At 47.9% G+C, this 18,002-nt stretch overlaps 1 protein-coding gene across 1 annotated transcript in view; it reads left to right on the forward strand.

Annotated features, from left to right (window-relative positions):
- Nucleotides 1-737: 737 nt before the first annotated feature.
- STAG3 (stromal antigen 3) overlaps nucleotides 738-18,002 on the forward strand; it is a 40,154-nt gene continuing 22,889 nt past the window's right edge. The window contains exons 1-14 of the mRNA XM_053463881.1: nucleotides 738-747; nucleotides 3,408-3,550; nucleotides 3,991-4,083; nucleotides 4,222-4,318; nucleotides 7,509-7,585; nucleotides 8,341-8,545; nucleotides 8,886-9,037; nucleotides 9,358-9,431; nucleotides 9,875-9,998; nucleotides 10,726-10,824; nucleotides 10,900-10,979; nucleotides 11,544-11,651; nucleotides 12,214-12,319; nucleotides 12,590-12,695. Of these exons, the coding sequence (XP_053319856.1) occupies nucleotides 738-747; nucleotides 3,408-3,550; nucleotides 3,991-4,083; nucleotides 4,222-4,318; nucleotides 7,509-7,585; nucleotides 8,341-8,545; nucleotides 8,886-9,037; nucleotides 9,358-9,431; nucleotides 9,875-9,998; nucleotides 10,726-10,824; nucleotides 10,900-10,979; nucleotides 11,544-11,651; nucleotides 12,214-12,319; nucleotides 12,590-12,695 (1,474 nt within the window). The remainder of the gene's footprint in view (nucleotides 748-3,407; nucleotides 3,551-3,990; nucleotides 4,084-4,221; nucleotides 4,319-7,508; nucleotides 7,586-8,340; nucleotides 8,546-8,885; nucleotides 9,038-9,357; nucleotides 9,432-9,874; nucleotides 9,999-10,725; nucleotides 10,825-10,899; nucleotides 10,980-11,543; nucleotides 11,652-12,213; nucleotides 12,320-12,589; nucleotides 12,696-18,002) is intronic.

An 18,002-nucleotide genomic window follows, 5' to 3' on the forward strand; every position in this document is an offset into this window, starting at 1 on the left:
TATCTGAGGTGTAATCGGTGAATGCTGTCTCCTTGGTTGTGAATTTCTTATTTTCCGTGTTAGGATGCCTCGATCGTCTCGCACGCCTGGGCTTCCTGCGGTGTCACCGTCTGCTCCCCGGGTCTTTTCGGGGGCGATGTCTCCTCACAGCACCGCCAGCCCCTCATCAGGAAGGCCGGGGGATGTTTCTGGAAGCTCTTCCTCTGAAATGTCTCCTCGTGTCACCCGTTCGCAATCTACGTCCAGCAGATCCAACGCCAAGTCATCGCTTGCTGAAGAGCAGCTCAGAAATGCAGAGATGGCAGCGCATGTGTGAGCAAAATCACTGTAGTGTTATGTGTGTGTGAAGTTTATGTTGAAGCTGATATTTTAATAGGGCCAAAAAGATGATATCTCTTAATATTTAATAAATGTTGCCACGTTCGTTAAGGCGTCTAAAGTCCCTGGCACTCTCACTATTGAAGAATGGAAATGAAAGTACTCTGAATGACCCTAACCCTCTGTGAGTGCTTTAACCCCTTAGTTCCCCTATAGACGTACCGGGACGTCCAAAAAACGCCCACAAAGAAACCCCTATGGACGTCCAGGTACGTCCAGCCTTTCGTGCAGCGTCAGGGACACATCCCTGCCGCTGCACGGGAGACCAGGCTGTCGTTTGACAGCCTGGACTCCCCCCTGGCAGCAGAAGCCGGCATTGCCGGCTTTCTGCTGCCCGATCTCCCGTAACAGCTTCCGGCATGAAAGCCGGTAAGCTGTTACTGGTAAACTGCCCGCTCGCGCAGTTTCAAACGCGCGATCGGGCATTCCCTTCCGCGTTACGTCACTGCTGACGTAACCCGGTTAGTCATTTAAAAAATAATATTAAATAAATCATTAAAATATTAATATAAATAATACAAAAAAAAATTATAATGTGGGCTGTGATGTCATTGTGACATCACTGGCATGTTCAGGAGGTCCCTAGGAGGACCTCTAACCATTACTGTGTAAAAATAATATATAAAAAATAAAAAAAATGTAAAAAAATTAAAATAAAAAAAAATATATAAAAAAAGATAATAAATTATTAAAAAACCTTACTTCCCATTGCCCTAGCATAACATCTAGCCAGTATAACCCTCCTGCCCCCGTTCACAACCCCCAAACCCGTTACGCCATAGGCATAAAAATTATACAAAATTGTACACCTAATAGTATGCTCCCTGGTGCTGGGAAAGTCTGGAAAATCTATATAAATTAGGTATTTCTGAAATCAGGACACCTGAATTAATAAACTTGGAGGGGATTTTCCATCACTTTACCTAATTTTGTGAGGATTCAGAGGGAAAATGTAAAAAAAAATTAGTTTAATTTTCTAATCTTCGCTAGTTTTTACTAAATTTCTCATTCTAAATTCCAGCTAATCATCCAACTCTGGTATCAAACGAAAGCTCTATCTCTCCTTGAAAAAACAATATATAGTTTATATGGGTCACTATTCACAGGAAAAGAGAATCATCGCTAAACCGACATACCCCAAAAATGGCAAAATTGCTCTGGGCTTCGAGGTACCAAAAACCCCTGGGATTGAAGGGGTTAATATGCACGATAAAGCGCCTGACACACAATTTGCCTCCATCATCCAACAGTTCTTGCCAACGATTGGCTGCTTGTAGCTGTCAATCAGTGGCATCTAGCGTTCACGGATCATATGCACGGATATTTGACATATTTGGAAAATGGGACCGCGCGTCTATCCTATGCATTAAAGTGCGCATGGTGGCTGGCGTCGCCCTTTAATTGCCATGTGACGCAAAAGCAGATACTGATTGGTTATTGAGGTAGAAAATAAAAAACATTTTTGTTCAATGTTTGTTTGCTTCGACAAACGGGTTACAGGGAACTCTGCATTTCAGTCTCTACCCTTGGGTTTTGTGTCATAAAAAAAAACTGCCCCGTTTCCTAGCATTTGGTAGTCCAGGGAAAGCTGTAACTTGTCAGTATGGTGTGATTGACAAGCCAGGCAGAGGTGGCCACATGGTGATCGGCATTGGAGGGACCTCCAGAGGGTTGTATTATCCTCCATATGCCTGGAAATGCTTTAAAATAAAGTACCGTATTTGCTTGATTATAAGACGATGTTTTTTTCAGAGCAAATGCTCTGAAAAATACCCCTCGTCTTATAATCAGACCTCAAATAGAGGTCTGATTAGGAGACTAAGATCCAGATCCCCCGCACCGCTGCAGGGGACCTGGATCCTCCTGTCTCACCCCCCCCCCATCATACACACACTTACCGGTGCTTCCTGCTGTATTGCCGGGGCAGCGGGTTGACGTCTACGCGATCCGCGTAGACAACGTCCGCTGCAGCCGGAGGGAGGTGTGGCTAGCAGCGGGGGTTGTCTGCGTCCGTCGCGTAGACCTTCCCCGACTGTCAGAGATCAGAGTTCCCCGCACCGGTGCGGGGAACTCTGATCTCTGACAGCCGGGGAAAGTATAAGCGACGGACGCAGACAACCCCCGCTGCCAACTCCACCTCGCTGCAGCGGAAGGCGACGTCGACCCGCTGCCCCGGCTGGAAGCACCGGTAAGAGAGGGGGAAGGGGGGTGAGAGAGGGGAGGAGAGTGTGTGTGTGTGTGTGTGAGTTAAATGGGGGTATAGGGTGTGTGTGTGTGTTAAATGGGGGCATAGGGCATTTCTGGAGTGGCGTTAAGGGGGCATTTAATAGAGCACTCTGCCTCCTGAAATGCCTTATACCTCCCTATATGCCACTCTGCCCCATAATATGCCTTTTAACCCCCTAAATGCCAGAGTGGCATATAGGGGTATAAGGCATTTCTGGAGGCAGAGTGGCACAAAGGAGGTCAAAAGGCATACCATGGGGCACAGTGGCATATAGAGGGTTAAAAGGCATATCATGGGCCACAGTGCCATATTGGTGCGGCAAGCCTGGGGGCAGATGTGTGTAACTGGGGGACAGGTTGGAAAATACAAGAAATAAAAACAAAAGAAATATTTTTGTCAATCATAGCTTTTATTTAAAAAAATAGTTTACATGAATTAACATTTACTGGTAAAACTTTTTTCCTTTGGGGTCGTCTTATATTCAGGCTTTTTCTTTTTTTCCTAAGTTAATATTCAGATTTTGGGGGTTCGTCTTATAATCAGGGTCGTCTTATAATCGAGCAAATACGGTAAATCTCATTTACAGAATGTACAATCACTTTTGTGCCTTGTTTTGTGTGTTTTGTTTGCGCCTTCTGACAAAATTTTAAGTTGAATTCTTTTTCCCATTGCGCAGAATTTCGACTTTTTTAAGGCCCGCGTTTGTCTGCAGAGGTTCTTCGTTATCGCGCAGGGGTCGCCTCGCTTTATAGACTAGCTTTTGCTGTAATACCCGTTCTCCGTCTATCTGTTCCGCTCGTAGCCGGAGGCAATGATTTGGGACCGATTTGTTTCAGGGATCTGAGCAGTGAGGATGAGGATCTGACCGACACTGGAAGCGACTTTGAGGAGACCATAAGCAAGAGACCCAGGAGACTTCACAGGCCACCTCTGAGAGATGCCCCGGTATCACCCTGCTTAATCAGGGTTTATTTTACTACGTTTGTTAACTCGAGGATGGGGCGTCTTATGGCTGCTTATTACCTATTCATTTACTCACTAAAAAGGCGCTCCACAGCCCTAGTACCCCGCATCATGCATTGTGAAAATAAATCATCTGCTGCCGCTGACTCTTCCGCATGATGCTTGCTGCCATTAAACCATCCTCATTCCTCGCAGTCCCTCGCCTTCTGTCTCATTTCCCTTCACCCTCCTAATAGATTGTAAGCTCTTGGGTCCTTATCCTCCTTCTGTACTGATATGTCTTAAATGTTTTGTGTTTTTTTGCTGGCACTCTATATATTATACGTGACGGTAATTTAGGAGCGGTTGTCACTCTCTGTCATTGAAACGTGGGTGGGTGCTGGCTATTCACGTGATGTAACTGTATGTTATTGAGCCATCAGGTCTCCAAGCGTCCCCGGAGAGAGAGGGACAAGGGAAACGCAACCGGAGGGGACTTGTTTGAGGCAATCAAACAGGGTAAAAGTGCCATGGAGGTGAGCGTGGCTGTGATTCCCGCGTCCGATGGCTTATTGATTATCTAAGAGTTTAACCCCCTCTGCTCCCTGTTAGTAATGATTCTGTGAATCTTGCTGTTTTGACTCATTTTTGCATTCGTATTCTCTGAAATGCAGATACTTGTGGATGAATGGCTGGACAGTTACAAGCTGGACCGCGAGTCTGGTCTTCTGGAACTGATCAACTTCCTGATGGAAGCCTGCGGCTGTAAAGGTGACTCGTGGGGCTGGGTGCCTAGGATTGGGTGTATATATATATACGGTGTATATATATCTCTCTCTGGGAACATTGGACACTTGTAATTGGTTGTTCAAGTCCCCCTGGGAAAAATAGATGCCTTTCATTGGTTGCATTTATTCCTCTGGTAGAATCCAACACCTGTCATTGGTTGTTTATGTGCCCACAAATTGCCTTTCTTTGTTTTGTGCTGCCGGAGCTCAGTGAGGGTCACATAAAGTGACTTATATAGAGAGACAGCATGGAGCGGGGGTCTGACAGGTGAGCTGATAAAAGGCTGTGTGTCTGTTCCCAATTATACACAATCCCAGCGACATGAACCATTCCACTGCGGCCCACAGAGATATTTTACCCCGCGCTGCGGCTCACAGAGATATTTTACCCCTCGCTGCGGCTCACAGAGATATTTTACCCCTCGCTGCGGCTCACAGAGATATTTTACCCCTCCCTGCGGCTCACAGAGATATTTTACCCCGTGCTGCGGCTCACAGAGATATTTTACCCCGTGCTGCGGCTCACAGAGATATTTTACCCCTCGCTGCGGCTCACAGAGATATTTTACCCCTCGCTGCGGCTCACAGAGATATTTTACCCCTCGCTGCGGCTCACAGAGATATTTTACCCCTCGCTGCGGCTCACAGAGATATTTTACCCCTCGCTGCGGCTCACAGAGATATTTTACCCCTCGCTGCGGCTCACAGAGATATTTTACCCCTCGCTGCGGCTCCCAGAGATATTTTACCCCTCGCTGCGGCTCACAGAGATATTTTACCCCTCGCTGCGGCTCACAGAGATATTTTACCCCTCGCTGCGGCTCACAGAGATATTTTACCCCTCGCTGCGGCTCACAGAGATATTTTACCCCTCGCTGCGGCTCACAGAGATATTTTACCCCTCGCTGCGGCTCACAGAGATATTTTACCCCTCGCTGCGGCTCACAGAGATATTTTACCCCTCGCTGCGGCTCACAGAGATATTTTACCCCCCGCTGCGGCTCACAGAGATATTTTACCCCTCGCTGCGGCTCCCAGAGATATTTTACCCCTCGCTGCGGCTCAAAGAGATATTTTACCCCTCGCTGCGGCTCACAGAGATATTTTACCCCGCGCTGCGGCTCACAGAGATATTTTACCCCACGCTGCGGCTCACAGAGATATTTTACCCCTCGCTGCGGCTCACAGAGATATTTTACCCCTCGCTGCGGCTCACAGAGATATTTTACCCCTCGCTGCGGCTCCCAGAGATATTTTACCCCTTGCTGCGGCTCACAGAGATATTTTACCCCGCGCTGCGGCTCACAGAGATATCTTACCCCTCGCTGCGGCTCACAGAGATATTTTACCTCGCGCTGCGGCTCCCAGAGATATTTTACCCCTCGCTGCGGCTCACAGAGATATTTTACCCCGTGCTGCGGCTCACAGAGATATTTTACCCCTCGCTGCGGCTCACAGAGATATTTTACCCCTCGCTGCGGCTCACAGAGATATTTTACCCCTCGCTGCGGCTCACAGAGATATTTTACCCCGTGCTGCGGCTCACAGAGATATTTTACCCCTCGCTGCGGCTCACAGAGATATTTTACCCCTCGCTGCGGCTCACAGAGATATTTTACCCCTCGCTGCGGCTCCCAGAGATATTTTACCCCACGCTGCGGCTCACAGAGATATTTTACCCCTCGCTGCGGCTCCCAGAGATATTTTACCCCTCGCTGCGGCTCACAGAGATATTTTACCCCACGCTGCGGCTCACAGAGATATTTTACCCCTCGCTGCGGCTCACAGAGATATTTTACCCCACGCTGCGGCTCACAGAGATATTTTACCCCTCGCTGCGGCTCACAGAGATATTTTACCCCTCGCTGCGGCTCCCAGAGATATTTTACCCCTTGCTGCGGCTCACAGAGATATTTTACCCCGCGCTGCGGCTCACAGAGATATCTTACCCCTCGCTGCGGCTCACAGAGATATTTTACCTCGCGCTGCGGCTCCCAGAGATATTTTACCCCACGCTGCGGCTCACAGAGATATTTTACCCCGTGCTGCGGCTCACAGAGATATTTTACCCCTCGCTGCGGCTCACAGAGATATTTTACCCCCCGCTGCAGCTCACAGAGATATTTTACCCCTCGCTGCGGCTCACAGAGATATTTTACCCCTCGCTGCGGCTCACAGAGATATTTTACCCCTCGCTGCGGCTCACAGAGATATTTTACCCCTCGCTGCGGCTCACAGAGATATTTTACCCCTCGCTGCGGCTCACAGAGATATTTTACCCCTCGCTGCGGCTCGCAGAGATATTTTACCCCCCGCTGCAGCTCACAGAGATATTTTACCCCTCGCTGCGGCTCACAGAGATATTTTACCCCTCGCTGCGGCTCACAGAGATATTTTACCCCACGCTGCGGCTCACAGAGATATTTTACCCCTCGCTGCGGCTCACAGAGATATTTTACCCCTCGCTGCGGCTCGCAGAGATATTTTACCCCTCGCTGCGGCTCACAGAGATATTTTACCCCCCGCTGCAGCTCACAGAGATATTTTACCCCTCGCTGCGGCTCACAGAGATATTTTACCCCTCGCTGCGGCTCACAGAGATATTTTACCCCTCGCTGCGGCTCACAGAGATATTTTACCCCTCGCTGCGGCTCACAGAGATATTTTACCCCTCACTTTCAAACAAACGCCCCCTTTCTGTAATGTCAGAAATTGGCAGAGCAGAGGGGGCAAATTAAAAGCCCCACCGAAAGGTTTTCAACAAGAAACTGCAGGAAAATGGCCGATTGTGTTAAAGCTGGAGGAAGTTTAAACGTCGGTAACTTAGCATCGCTTATTAATGGGAAACGCTGGGGAAACAACCCCCTTAACCTACCGTCCACACGACGCTGTTCACAGATTGACAAACGTGCGTCCCAGCATCATGTGACCGTCACCGGCACCATCGCTCCGCCGCTTGTATCCGCAGCTCCCTTCCTGCTTGTCTGTTCACCTCATTTTTGCCAATAATGTATTTTTTCTCAGCGCTGAACAGCTTCCCGTTCGTAACAAAGTAATGTTATTTTATTTTTATTATTTTTACTGAACGCCTGTAAGCCGCCCGCCGCGTTCCAGCCATTCCCCCAAACCGCGTTCTGTCAGACATAGACGTCCTTGTTCCTTGTTCTCGGCAGGTGTGGTTACTCAGGAGATGGTGGAGCGCATGCAGAACGCAGAGATAATTCACAAAATGACGGAAGAATGTGACGAGGTTAGCGGCAGAAAGACTGCGTTACTATGTGGCCCAGAGATAGGAAGGTCTGGGGGGGGGCAGAAAATTGGGGGGGGGGCACAATTTTTTTTTTTCTTTTTTTATTTCAAAGCCATTTTTTATTTTTTCCCAAAAAATTGAAACCAAATGGAGTGTGGAATATCCTCTATCACGATGATAAATAATACGTTTATGACGCGGCATTCACACGATATTCCATGGAGACCTTTATGAAAGAAGCACACATAATGCCGGTTACTTAACCCTTTCATTTGCGTTTGATGCGAAGGTGCAGATCTGATTGGGCGATTGCGATCGCTCTCCCCGTCCAATCCGTGCGGGAGGATCAGAGGAGATCTTTTGTCTTTGATGGTTTCTTCATTTATTTTGCTGCGTTTGGGGGGGGTCACCGGTTCTCATGTAGAGCGGGAACGTTCTGAACGTATACAGACCTTGCAACAAAAAATAGTTTTAAAACGCTAGTTTATTTTATTATTTACTGAATGAGCTGTACTTTTGTTCCAAGCATTTTATGTTCCCCGTGTAATGAAATCATTTAAAGTAAAACTTCTCCACCCTGCATTTTTTTTTACATTTTTCTGAAAACCCCTTTGTTTTCCCCCGGTGGCTTCAAAATTTCCGGGACTTTGACATCTACCGGCAGCGTCCCGGCTTTGGTGCCCCTCGCACACGGATCGTACGGCTCTCTCTCGTGTGCCGCGGCGTCACCCGCGCTTTTCTCTGTGGCCTCGCAGGACACGGCGGATTATCCTCTGTCCCTCACCTCCCAGCCCTGGAAGAAGTTCCGCCAGAACTTTGGGGAATTCCTGGAGACCCTCGTGAGCCGCTGCCAGTACAGCATAATCTACGACGAGTTTCTGATGGACGCCTTCATTTCCTTTGTGACGGGGCTGTCGGACTCCCAGGTGCGAGCCTTCCGCCATACCAGCAGTTTTGCAGGTGAGGGGAGGCCTCGGGAGTCTGTGAGTCGCTTTCCCTAAACAGAAGGCTGGCCTCACGACTGAACCAAGCCTAAAACTGAGGAATAAATATAGAAACAAATGCGGGCGGGCGTTAAAAACTAACATTCGCTGTCGTTAACAGGTAGAGAGACTAGATATATCTTCTGGTTCCCCCCAATAAAAGGGATATTTATAAACATGCGAATGGCCCAAAAACGGTTCCGATTTCCCGCTGCGCGTGGGTTCTGATAAAGTACAAGTTCCAGATTGGAAGAATTCCGCGGGGTTTGAGCAGAAAGTGCCGTTTCTCGCCGTTCTTGTTTTTTTCTCTCTTTTAGCCATGAAGCTGATGACGGGTCTGGTGAAAGTGGCGCGGAATCTGAGCGTTCACCTTGAAACGAGCCAGCGGCAGTACGACGCAGAGAAGGCGAAAAGGCCCGAGAAGAGAGCGCCCGAGAAACTGGAGACTTTATTACGGAAACAGAGAGATGTGAGCCGCGTACCGACAGACCGCGCCGTCTCCGGGGCCCCGATGGCTCAGTCGCGTAGCGGGGCTTAGAGAGTCGCTTCCTAATTGTTTATCGCCAGGCAGTGGCCACCGGTCACAGATACCGGTGGGACGCGGGTTTCCATCAGCCTTCATGCAATGTGTGCTCCGGTATAACCGTCCGGGCGATGGGCCTGGACCGGCCCTGAACGTTTAAAATCATTCTCTCGTATGAATCGTCGCGCCGTCTCACGCAGTGCTTTGAAATGATGATTCACTGAACTTTAATGTACTGAGCGCGCCACGAAATGTTGTTCTTACAGCTTCACGGTAATTTGGAGGAAATCGGGAACATGATGAACGGACTTTTTAAAGGTGTCTTTGTGCATCGTTACCGGTGAGTACGGAGGAGATCTCCCCCTCGGTCCGCGCATGCAGAACCGCTCCCCTGCCTGATCCCGGTGCGGAGCCGCGGCCCCGCTCGTCCTGCCTTTAAAACATCATTTAGAATGCTCTCTCTATCTGTACGCTCGTTCTGTTCTCCTAACTTTATGCCTTTCCTTTGTGTGAACGGCACGGAGCCGTCAGCTCTTAGCTATCTCGTTCACCCCGCGCCGTTCTTGTCTTTTCTGGCCGCGTTTTTGCTTCCTGTTGGTTCTCCGGATTTTCCTCTTCATGCCTGATACAGCTCTGTGTTTGGCGTTGGTTTTTCTTGCGAGCGTGTTCCGTGTCTCTGCGCCTGGCGTTTATTCCCTGCCCGCGCTCTCGCTCTCTCCGGGTGTTCTTGGGTATTCTGTGTTCCGTTTCCAGCGACCCTTCCAAAAACATTTTACCCCCCAGGGACGTTGTACCCGACATTCGCGCCTTTTGCATGGAAGAACTTGTGAACTGGATCAGAACCCATAGCCAGTCCTTCCTGAACGACAGCTACATGAAGTACGTGGGATGGACTCTGCATGACAAGGTTAGCGGGAGAGGAGAAAAAGCTCTGCTTTGTACATAGCAGGAACACGTCAGGGTGACATGTTTAGTTGTATGTCTGTATGTAGCAGGGGCAGGTCAGGGTGACATGTTTAGTTGTATGTCTGTATGTAGCAGGGACACGTCAGGGTGACATGTTGTATGTCTGTATGTAGCAGGGGCAGGTCAGGGGGACATGTTGTATGTCTGTATGTAGCAGGGACACGTCAGGGTGACATTTTTAGTTGTATGTCTGTATGTAGCAGGGACACGTCAGGGTGACATGTTTAGTTGTATGTCTGTATGTAGCAGGGACACGTCAGGGTGACATTTTTAGTTGTATGTCTGCATGTAGCAGGGACACGTCAGGGTGACATGTTTAGTTGTATGTCTGTATGTAGCAGGGACACGTCAGGGTGACATGTTTAGTTGTATGTCTGTATGTAGCAGGGACACGTCAGGGTGACATGTATGTCTGTATGTAGCAGGGACACGTCAGGGTGACATGTTGTATGTCTGTATGTAGCAGGGACACGTCAGGGTGACATGTATGTGTATGTAGCAGGGACACGTCAGGGTGACATGTTGTATGTCTGTATGTAGCAGGGACACGTCAGGGTGACATGTTGTATGTCTGTATGTAGCAGGGGCAGGTCAGGTCAGGGTGACATGTTGTATGTCTGTATGTAGCAGGGACACGTCAGGGTAACATGTTGTATGTCTGTATGTAGCAGGGACACGTCAGGTTGCAGTGTGTTCGTAGCCTGCAGTCGTTGTACGCTGTGCAGGAGATGACGGGGAGGCTGGAACTTTTCACCAGCAGATTCAAGGTAAGCGATGCCTATTTCCCCTCGCGTGTATTTATTGCCGCGTGTTCTGAGCTCAGTCACGTCTCTCTTTTTCAGGACCGGATGGTATCGATGGTTTTAGACAAAGAGCAGCAAGTCGCCGTGGAAGCCATCAAGCTGCTGGAGCTCATCTCCAAGTACGAAACTTTAAAGAGTATGAAATCCGTGATATGATAACGAGTCTGCGGGACAGAGGAGGAGCAGCAGGGGCTGTCCGGCTAAACCGGGCAGTTACACAGCAGATATCGTGATCACGTGATGCGTGCAGAGATACGCACCCAGAGGATTCTGGGATTCCGCTCTCCACACCAGGAGTCAGCGTATCGAGGGGTACAGAGCACACTGGGAACATTTAATACAACCAGGAAGCCCAATGAGTTAAATATTTCTTCTGGGAAGTCTCAGGGACTTAATGGCGACTGTCATGCGTTTGGCTCCCCGCAAGCGTACAGAATTGCTGGCGAGACGCTGCTCTTTGATTCCTACGCGGGTCAGGGCTGCTCGAAAACGATCCAAAAAGATGGCAGTAACTGCTTTCAGCGGGCGGCACGCTCCGGCCCTCGCATTGTGTTGCCTCATATGCGGCTAATAGAAGCCTGTGGGACCGTGGGTTAGGAGTCAGAAGATGTCTTAGTCTTACACGTGTCCACGCTGGCACGTATTTTAATTTGCTGGCTGTGAAAGTGATTCCTTTCCTGCAGGAACATGGAGAATGTATTAACCAAGGAGGACTGCGAGACCGTCTACCCTTTGGTGTACGCGTCCAACAGGTCTGTTTCCACCTCCGCAGGAAAGTTTCTATACCACAGGTAAGCGACAGAACCCCTGATCCACCCAGTGTCACCCTGCAAGCGGGAAAGAGGGGAACTTCATCTGCCCTCTCCCTCCCTAACCCCCCTTCTCACGATCTACCCTCTCCCTCCCTACCCCCCCTTCTCACGATATACCCTACCCCCCCCTTCTCACGATCTACCCTACCCCCCCTTCTCACAATCTGCCCCCTCCCTCCCTACCCCCCATTTGTAGGTCACTTACCGTTAACTCCTGTGTTGGGAGCGTGGGGCATTTGTCTCGGGTGCCAGCGCTTCACTGCTGAGACAAACGCTTCACGCTCCCAACACTGCACTCTGGGCAGCGCTGAGGCAGGCGGCGGGGAGCAGAGGAGTCCTGGATTTCTGTCATGGGGGCCCAAGAGTTGCCGAGCGGTCGTTTTCAGCAACTGCTCGGCACCCCTTGGGCCCCCCTGACTGGCAAAACTCCAGGGCCCGGTCGCAGTTGCGACCCCGGTAGTTCCGCCTCTGACTTCATCCCACCGTACGCCGCTGTGTACGGCTCGTTCAGTGCCACTGACCGGCGTGTTCTTCCTTTCAGGTTACTGGAAACGGATGACGCGGAGCTAAGTACGAAGGACAGAAGCCGTCGCGCCCCTCACTCTGTGTTCTTCAAACTGCTGGCTGCCTTCTTCATTGAGAGCGAGGTGAGTGGAAATGCGTCCGTGCGTCCGGCCTGCCCGTACCGCGTCTGACTCGAGGAAGGCATTTGCTCCTCGGGATCGTCTGCCTCTCCCTCTACCAGATAAAGCGGTTTTATTTCATGCGCGGCTCCGCGTGGTGCAGCGCATCGCTGACTCAGTGTGATGTTTCCCAAAATGTGCTTTTGGCCGGGATGGAGCCCACGAGCGGCCCTTCTGTATTCTCTTGTTTGTGAATCTCCCCCCCTGAACTTTCTCACATACGTTTCCCGCTAGCTTCACAAACATGCCGCGTACCTGGTGGACGGTCTATGGGAGTGCGCCCGGCCTCAGCTGCGAGACTGGGAGTGTCAGACAGACCTGCTGCTGCTGGAGATAGACGGTATGGAGCGCCATTTAACTACCGAGCCCTAATTATTATTATTATTATACAATTCACCTCGTTTCAGACAGATCCATTACGCTGGGATCTTGATGATAATAGACAGACTTCATTTTATATCTATGGGGGAACCCAGCCAAAAGCTAGAAGTCTTCCTTCCGCCTTACTCTGGATAAGTTGTATTCCTTTCACTGTTTACATGCCCCCTCCCCCAAAAAACAGCAAAACAATGGGCACTGGCCGTAGGTTGTTGGCACGGGCCATCTGCATGGTGAAAAGAATACAACTTACCCAGGTGGGGTGGAAGGAAGGCTGTGGGGGGTGACAGCCTAAACTATAAATTATGTGGTGCCAAGAAAGTTCATCTGCAAAGGCGAACGCAAATGTTTGCTGCCTCACCAATGATGAATGGAGGCGATTCCAAGCCAGAGATAACACATAGATTTCACGAGATTTATCTTATAGATACCGTACGATAATGTGACCTCGTACACGCGGTACATCCAACACGCACACAAACGCACACAGATACTGTTTGAGAGGCAACCATGAAAAGAAGTCATTTTATTTATCCGTCATTTAAGGTGGAAGTCTCACGGGGGGGGGGGGGAAACATTTCGACAGGCGTCATGTACGGTGCCGGCACCGACAGAAAACCCGGTCTGATTTCAGTCCTTTATCTGCAGACCTGGATATTGTCAGATGTGATGTTTTGGGCGACGCTTCCGGCTCAAACTCTGTACTGAGTCGAAATGTTAGAAAAAAAAACCCCCCCGATAGTTCAGACTTTCCACGTTTAGGGTCCTGGTGCGAGCTCATAGTCACTCGACTCCGATGATTGGGAAAGCGAGTGATACGATGATGATGAACTCTCTTCAGGATCCGGCTGAGAAGGGTATATGTCCTCATATCTTGGAGGTGGCTCCGAAGGGGTAGGCTCGTCGATGGATACTCCTCTCCGCCCCCATCGCCATGGAACGGTGTGTACGTTTTCCCCGTCGCTTCTGCCGGAATCACGGTCGCCCCTTTCAAACAGAATGCTGTCGTAGGAAGGAGGGTCCCTGCTCATTGGCCAATCATCTCCTCCTGCAAAAGGTGGAGGTGGGGCTGCCGGGACTGTGAAGACTTCGTCACCTCGCCTTACAGGAACCAGCTGATATCTGCAGGCTTCTGGGTCCTCCTCAAAGCCGCCGTCCCGACGGTTTTTACTCAGACAGATAGCCACGCAGTAACAGAAGACGATCAGTACGATTACGATTGTCTGCAGTAAGGGAGTTTCACAGACTTTAGGGGGTTTGTCTGTGTTGGATGCCGGCTTGCAGGCTGGAAACACAAGTCCTGGGATGCTAACCAGTACCACGCAAGCCAGTAACAGCATCCCGAGTATTACGAACTGCACAAACTGCCGGCTTTTCCCACAGAGGAAGCTGCTATCTGGATCCGTCGGGTCTCCTTCTAATTCCCTCCTTCTCCTCTCTCGTTGGGCAGTAAACTCTGCCATCATTAAACAAGCCAGCCCTAACCCGGCAAGTACCGGGCCCGTCACCTTGTAGGCGATACAGGCGTCGGACTGGCATGTCACGAACCCAAAGACAGAAAGTACAAACCCGCTGCATAAGAGCGCCCAGCCAAACACAAACAGCGTGAATGTTATTCTGCTGCTTGTGCGGGGGCCAGGAGTGCCGAAGCAAGTGCGCTCCATGACGGCTGAAACGTGTATCTGTCGGGTGTCAGTGAAAGATGTTCAGGGGCAGAGACTCGCGCCTATGTGCCGGCTATTGCGTCACACGAATGAAGGGCTTTTAATCTCTGCCTATTTTGTCCTTTTAAAGTCAGTTGAAATCGCGATTTCGCTGCCTGTCGTGGACAGGTAACTGTTATGCTCAGTACTGCTACTGCTCACAATCTGAAACAACCAGAGTGTCTGGATGCGCTTTTACAGAACATCACGGCATTGTGACGTCACAGCGCTATGACATCACAGTCAGGGCAGGCTGTACCACAGCGCAAGAGCCATAGGGGTGTTCTGTCCTGCTTCCAAATATCCTCAGGACCAATACACAGCTGCCTTTTTTACAAATGGCAGTGTTTTATTCCACATGACTCCCCCCCCTCCTTACACGAAGTGGTTTGTTCCAAAGAGACTTTCTGCAGTGTTGAGAAGTAAGGGCTTCTTTTGACATTGTGCATGTTTCACAGAAATACTTGTAGCTTGTTAATAGACAATGTTGAGGATACTTGGACAGGAGGAGAAACCCTGTTTTCACTTAATAAAAGACAATTAACCCCTTAAGGACCAGACAGTTTTTTTTTTATTTTTTGTTACCCTTTGTGACCAAGGATGTTTTGACACTTTGGAGGTGCTCGTGTTTAGCTGTAATTTTCTCAGGGGGGGGGCAGAGTGGCAGCATACCTTGGGGGCAGAGTGGCATACCTTGGGGGCAGAGTGGCAGCATACCTTGGGGGCAGAGTGGCATATCTGGGGGCAGAGGGCTATATCTATAAGTAAGGTGCATTAAAATGGCTATTGGTTTTCAGTATGTAATAAATCTTGGCTAACTGCAAAATAGATACCAAAAATGTTAAAATACAGTATGTTTGGTAGAATACTGTTTCACTCTTCCACCAATGTGTAGATTTTCTAAAAATATAGTTTTTTCTTTAAAAAAAGCACCTAACTTTTAGGGTGCGGCCTATAATGGAGCCAATACAATATTTGGGGGCCAGAGTGACATATAGGGGTATAAGGCATATTTGGGGGGCATAGTGACATATTGGGGGCATATCTGGGGTATAAGGCATATCTTTGGGGGCAGAGTGGCATATAGGGTGTTATAAGGCATATTTGGGGGGGCAGAGTGACATATCTGGGGTATAAGGCCTATCTTTGGGTGAAGAGTGGCATATAGGGGGTTATAAGGCATACTGGGGGCACAGTGACATATGGGGGTATGAGGCATATGTTGGTTGAAATAATGGTCGAATTCTCCTCAGAAAGAGTTTCCTTTAATTAGATCATGCGCATAATCGAGACAAGGCACACAACACACAAAAGTCGAAGCGTTGTCTAATTACATGTTTGAATTACATGGTTTATATAGCATCTTATCTACTTCTAATAGTATGCATCATTATGATTGGTTACTTTTCAAGCAGGTTAGGCCTCTTTAAGCTGCATAATTAAGAATGGCCTAGACTTGACCCTTTGCACATATATATAGAACAACATAGAGTAGGCGTGTTGGCGGGAACTCGTCCATATATCATAGACTAGACATTCCCTGCTTTCTTATGTCTTTGTCAGGAATAATATTTATGATAACATAAGCATTTTTCTAACATTTCCCTCCTGTTTATCAAAATATTATTCAATATCAGACTCTTCATCTTCAGTATCAGTCATTAGCACTGATTATTCATCTTTTATGTCAATAACTTCAATAATATATATATATATAGAGTCTCAGATACTCTTAATAATTGATCACATTCTTCTTTGTCGATCAGGGAGTACATAATCTGATTTACAGCTTTATCAATTGTCTTATTCAAAAGTCCTTGGCAACATGGAATAAAACAGCATCCTCCGCATATCAATACTGCGGATACTATAGTGATAATAATTATTCCAGACATTATCATTCCCGACCATCGCCCGAACCATCCTTCTAACCAAGAGGTGAACACATTATGTATTCCTGCATTCTCGGCAAATTCATTTGATAAGGATGTTAGTCCTTCAAGGGCTTTGGTCTCCGCACAACCACCAAATATCTGCTCTCATCTGGGTTGGCTGTCTCAGTCCTGTGGAAAAAGTCTCGATACATAGTGAATTAGACAAATCTTTATAATCAAAATAGCTGCTATTACCCTGAAGTTCCATACAGGTGTAATTTCCCCCATATATTTGCACTGTTGGGGGTAATCCAGGTCTCATAACCTTGGGAAACAACAAGTCCAATATATGACAAGTTCCCTTTCCAGGTGTGGTATAAGTCTTATCAAACAGCTTTGTTATGCAGTCAAATCCGACTGGATCATTCTCTTCTGTTAATGGAAATGGCACCGTAGCCACCTGCGGACGGGCTTCTGCACAGACTATACAATTCTCTTTGTTTTAGACTCTTTACAGTAAATCGAAGCCATTCCAACCAAACGTTATCTCCATGAAATCCTGCTTCCAGGGCAATTTGATCAATAGAACTCAAATTGGTACCGAATTACCCATGTCTCAATTTCCTCGATATATCTTTCTTCCTGGATCTGAAACTCTTTTTCTGCTTGGACCTTTCTGGAAAAGACAAAAAGAAAGTTCCCTGCGGGTCTCTATTGGAAACCCACACACCTATGGTATATAGTCTTTCATCCGTCTTCATAGGTTCCTTTAAAGTAAATAACAATTTATTACAATTATCAAAGGTTGTACATTCAGATTGTAATCTTTTTACAGATAATCTTGTTTTTATTCGCTCTTGCCCCGGGTATTTCATATCCCCAATCTCGCCTAGCTGTTGTCCACATAGCATAATCCCAACCAAGACATGATGTTATACTTCGTTTTCCAGGGGGCTTTTCGGGCATCCAGCATATATATATATATATATATATATATATATATATATATATATATATATATATATATATATATATATACATCGGCCTTAGCATAGTTTATTGCTTGCCCAATATTTTCACAATGAATCAGTTTACACAGATCAATTTCAATGGAACTATCTCCTGCTAATGAAAAAGTCAGATTTTGTGCTTTGGTATCTTCCCATTTGATCCCACTTAGCATTAGCATTAGAATAAGGAATTACTGTTAAAACATCAGTCACTACCCAATAAACTATAAGCAGGCACCACCCCTTCATCCTACCTGGCCGTCAACTCAGGGTTTGGGGAATGGATTTCTTCACTGGCTTGAGACGAGTCCAACCTATCGTCTGGACCCCCCTTTGTACCCAGACTTAATGAGTGACTACCAGCAAGTGGTGTTACCTTCTTACAGTGCGACTGATGTATCCAACAACTCCTCTCAGCTATCCATTGTTTCTTTCTACCAACCCTGCTGACTGAGGATGATAGGCACAATGATTCTTTAATTGTATACCAAATACTTGTGCAAATCTGGAGATTAGTTGATTGACAAAATGACTGTATATTATTTCTGGTGTTCCAAATCTAGGAATGATTTCTTTTATCATGAAGACAATTAGCAAACAAAATTTTTTTTTTTTTAGAGTAATTTTGGAACACCTTATCTATCTATTACCATCCCTCCTGTTGAGACATGGCTCAGCCCAT

This window comes from Spea bombifrons, chromosome 4 (assembly GCF_027358695.1).
Source record: "Spea bombifrons isolate aSpeBom1 chromosome 4, aSpeBom1.2.pri, whole genome shotgun sequence".
Lineage (NCBI taxonomy): Eukaryota > Metazoa > Chordata > Amphibia > Anura > Pelobatidae > Spea > Spea bombifrons.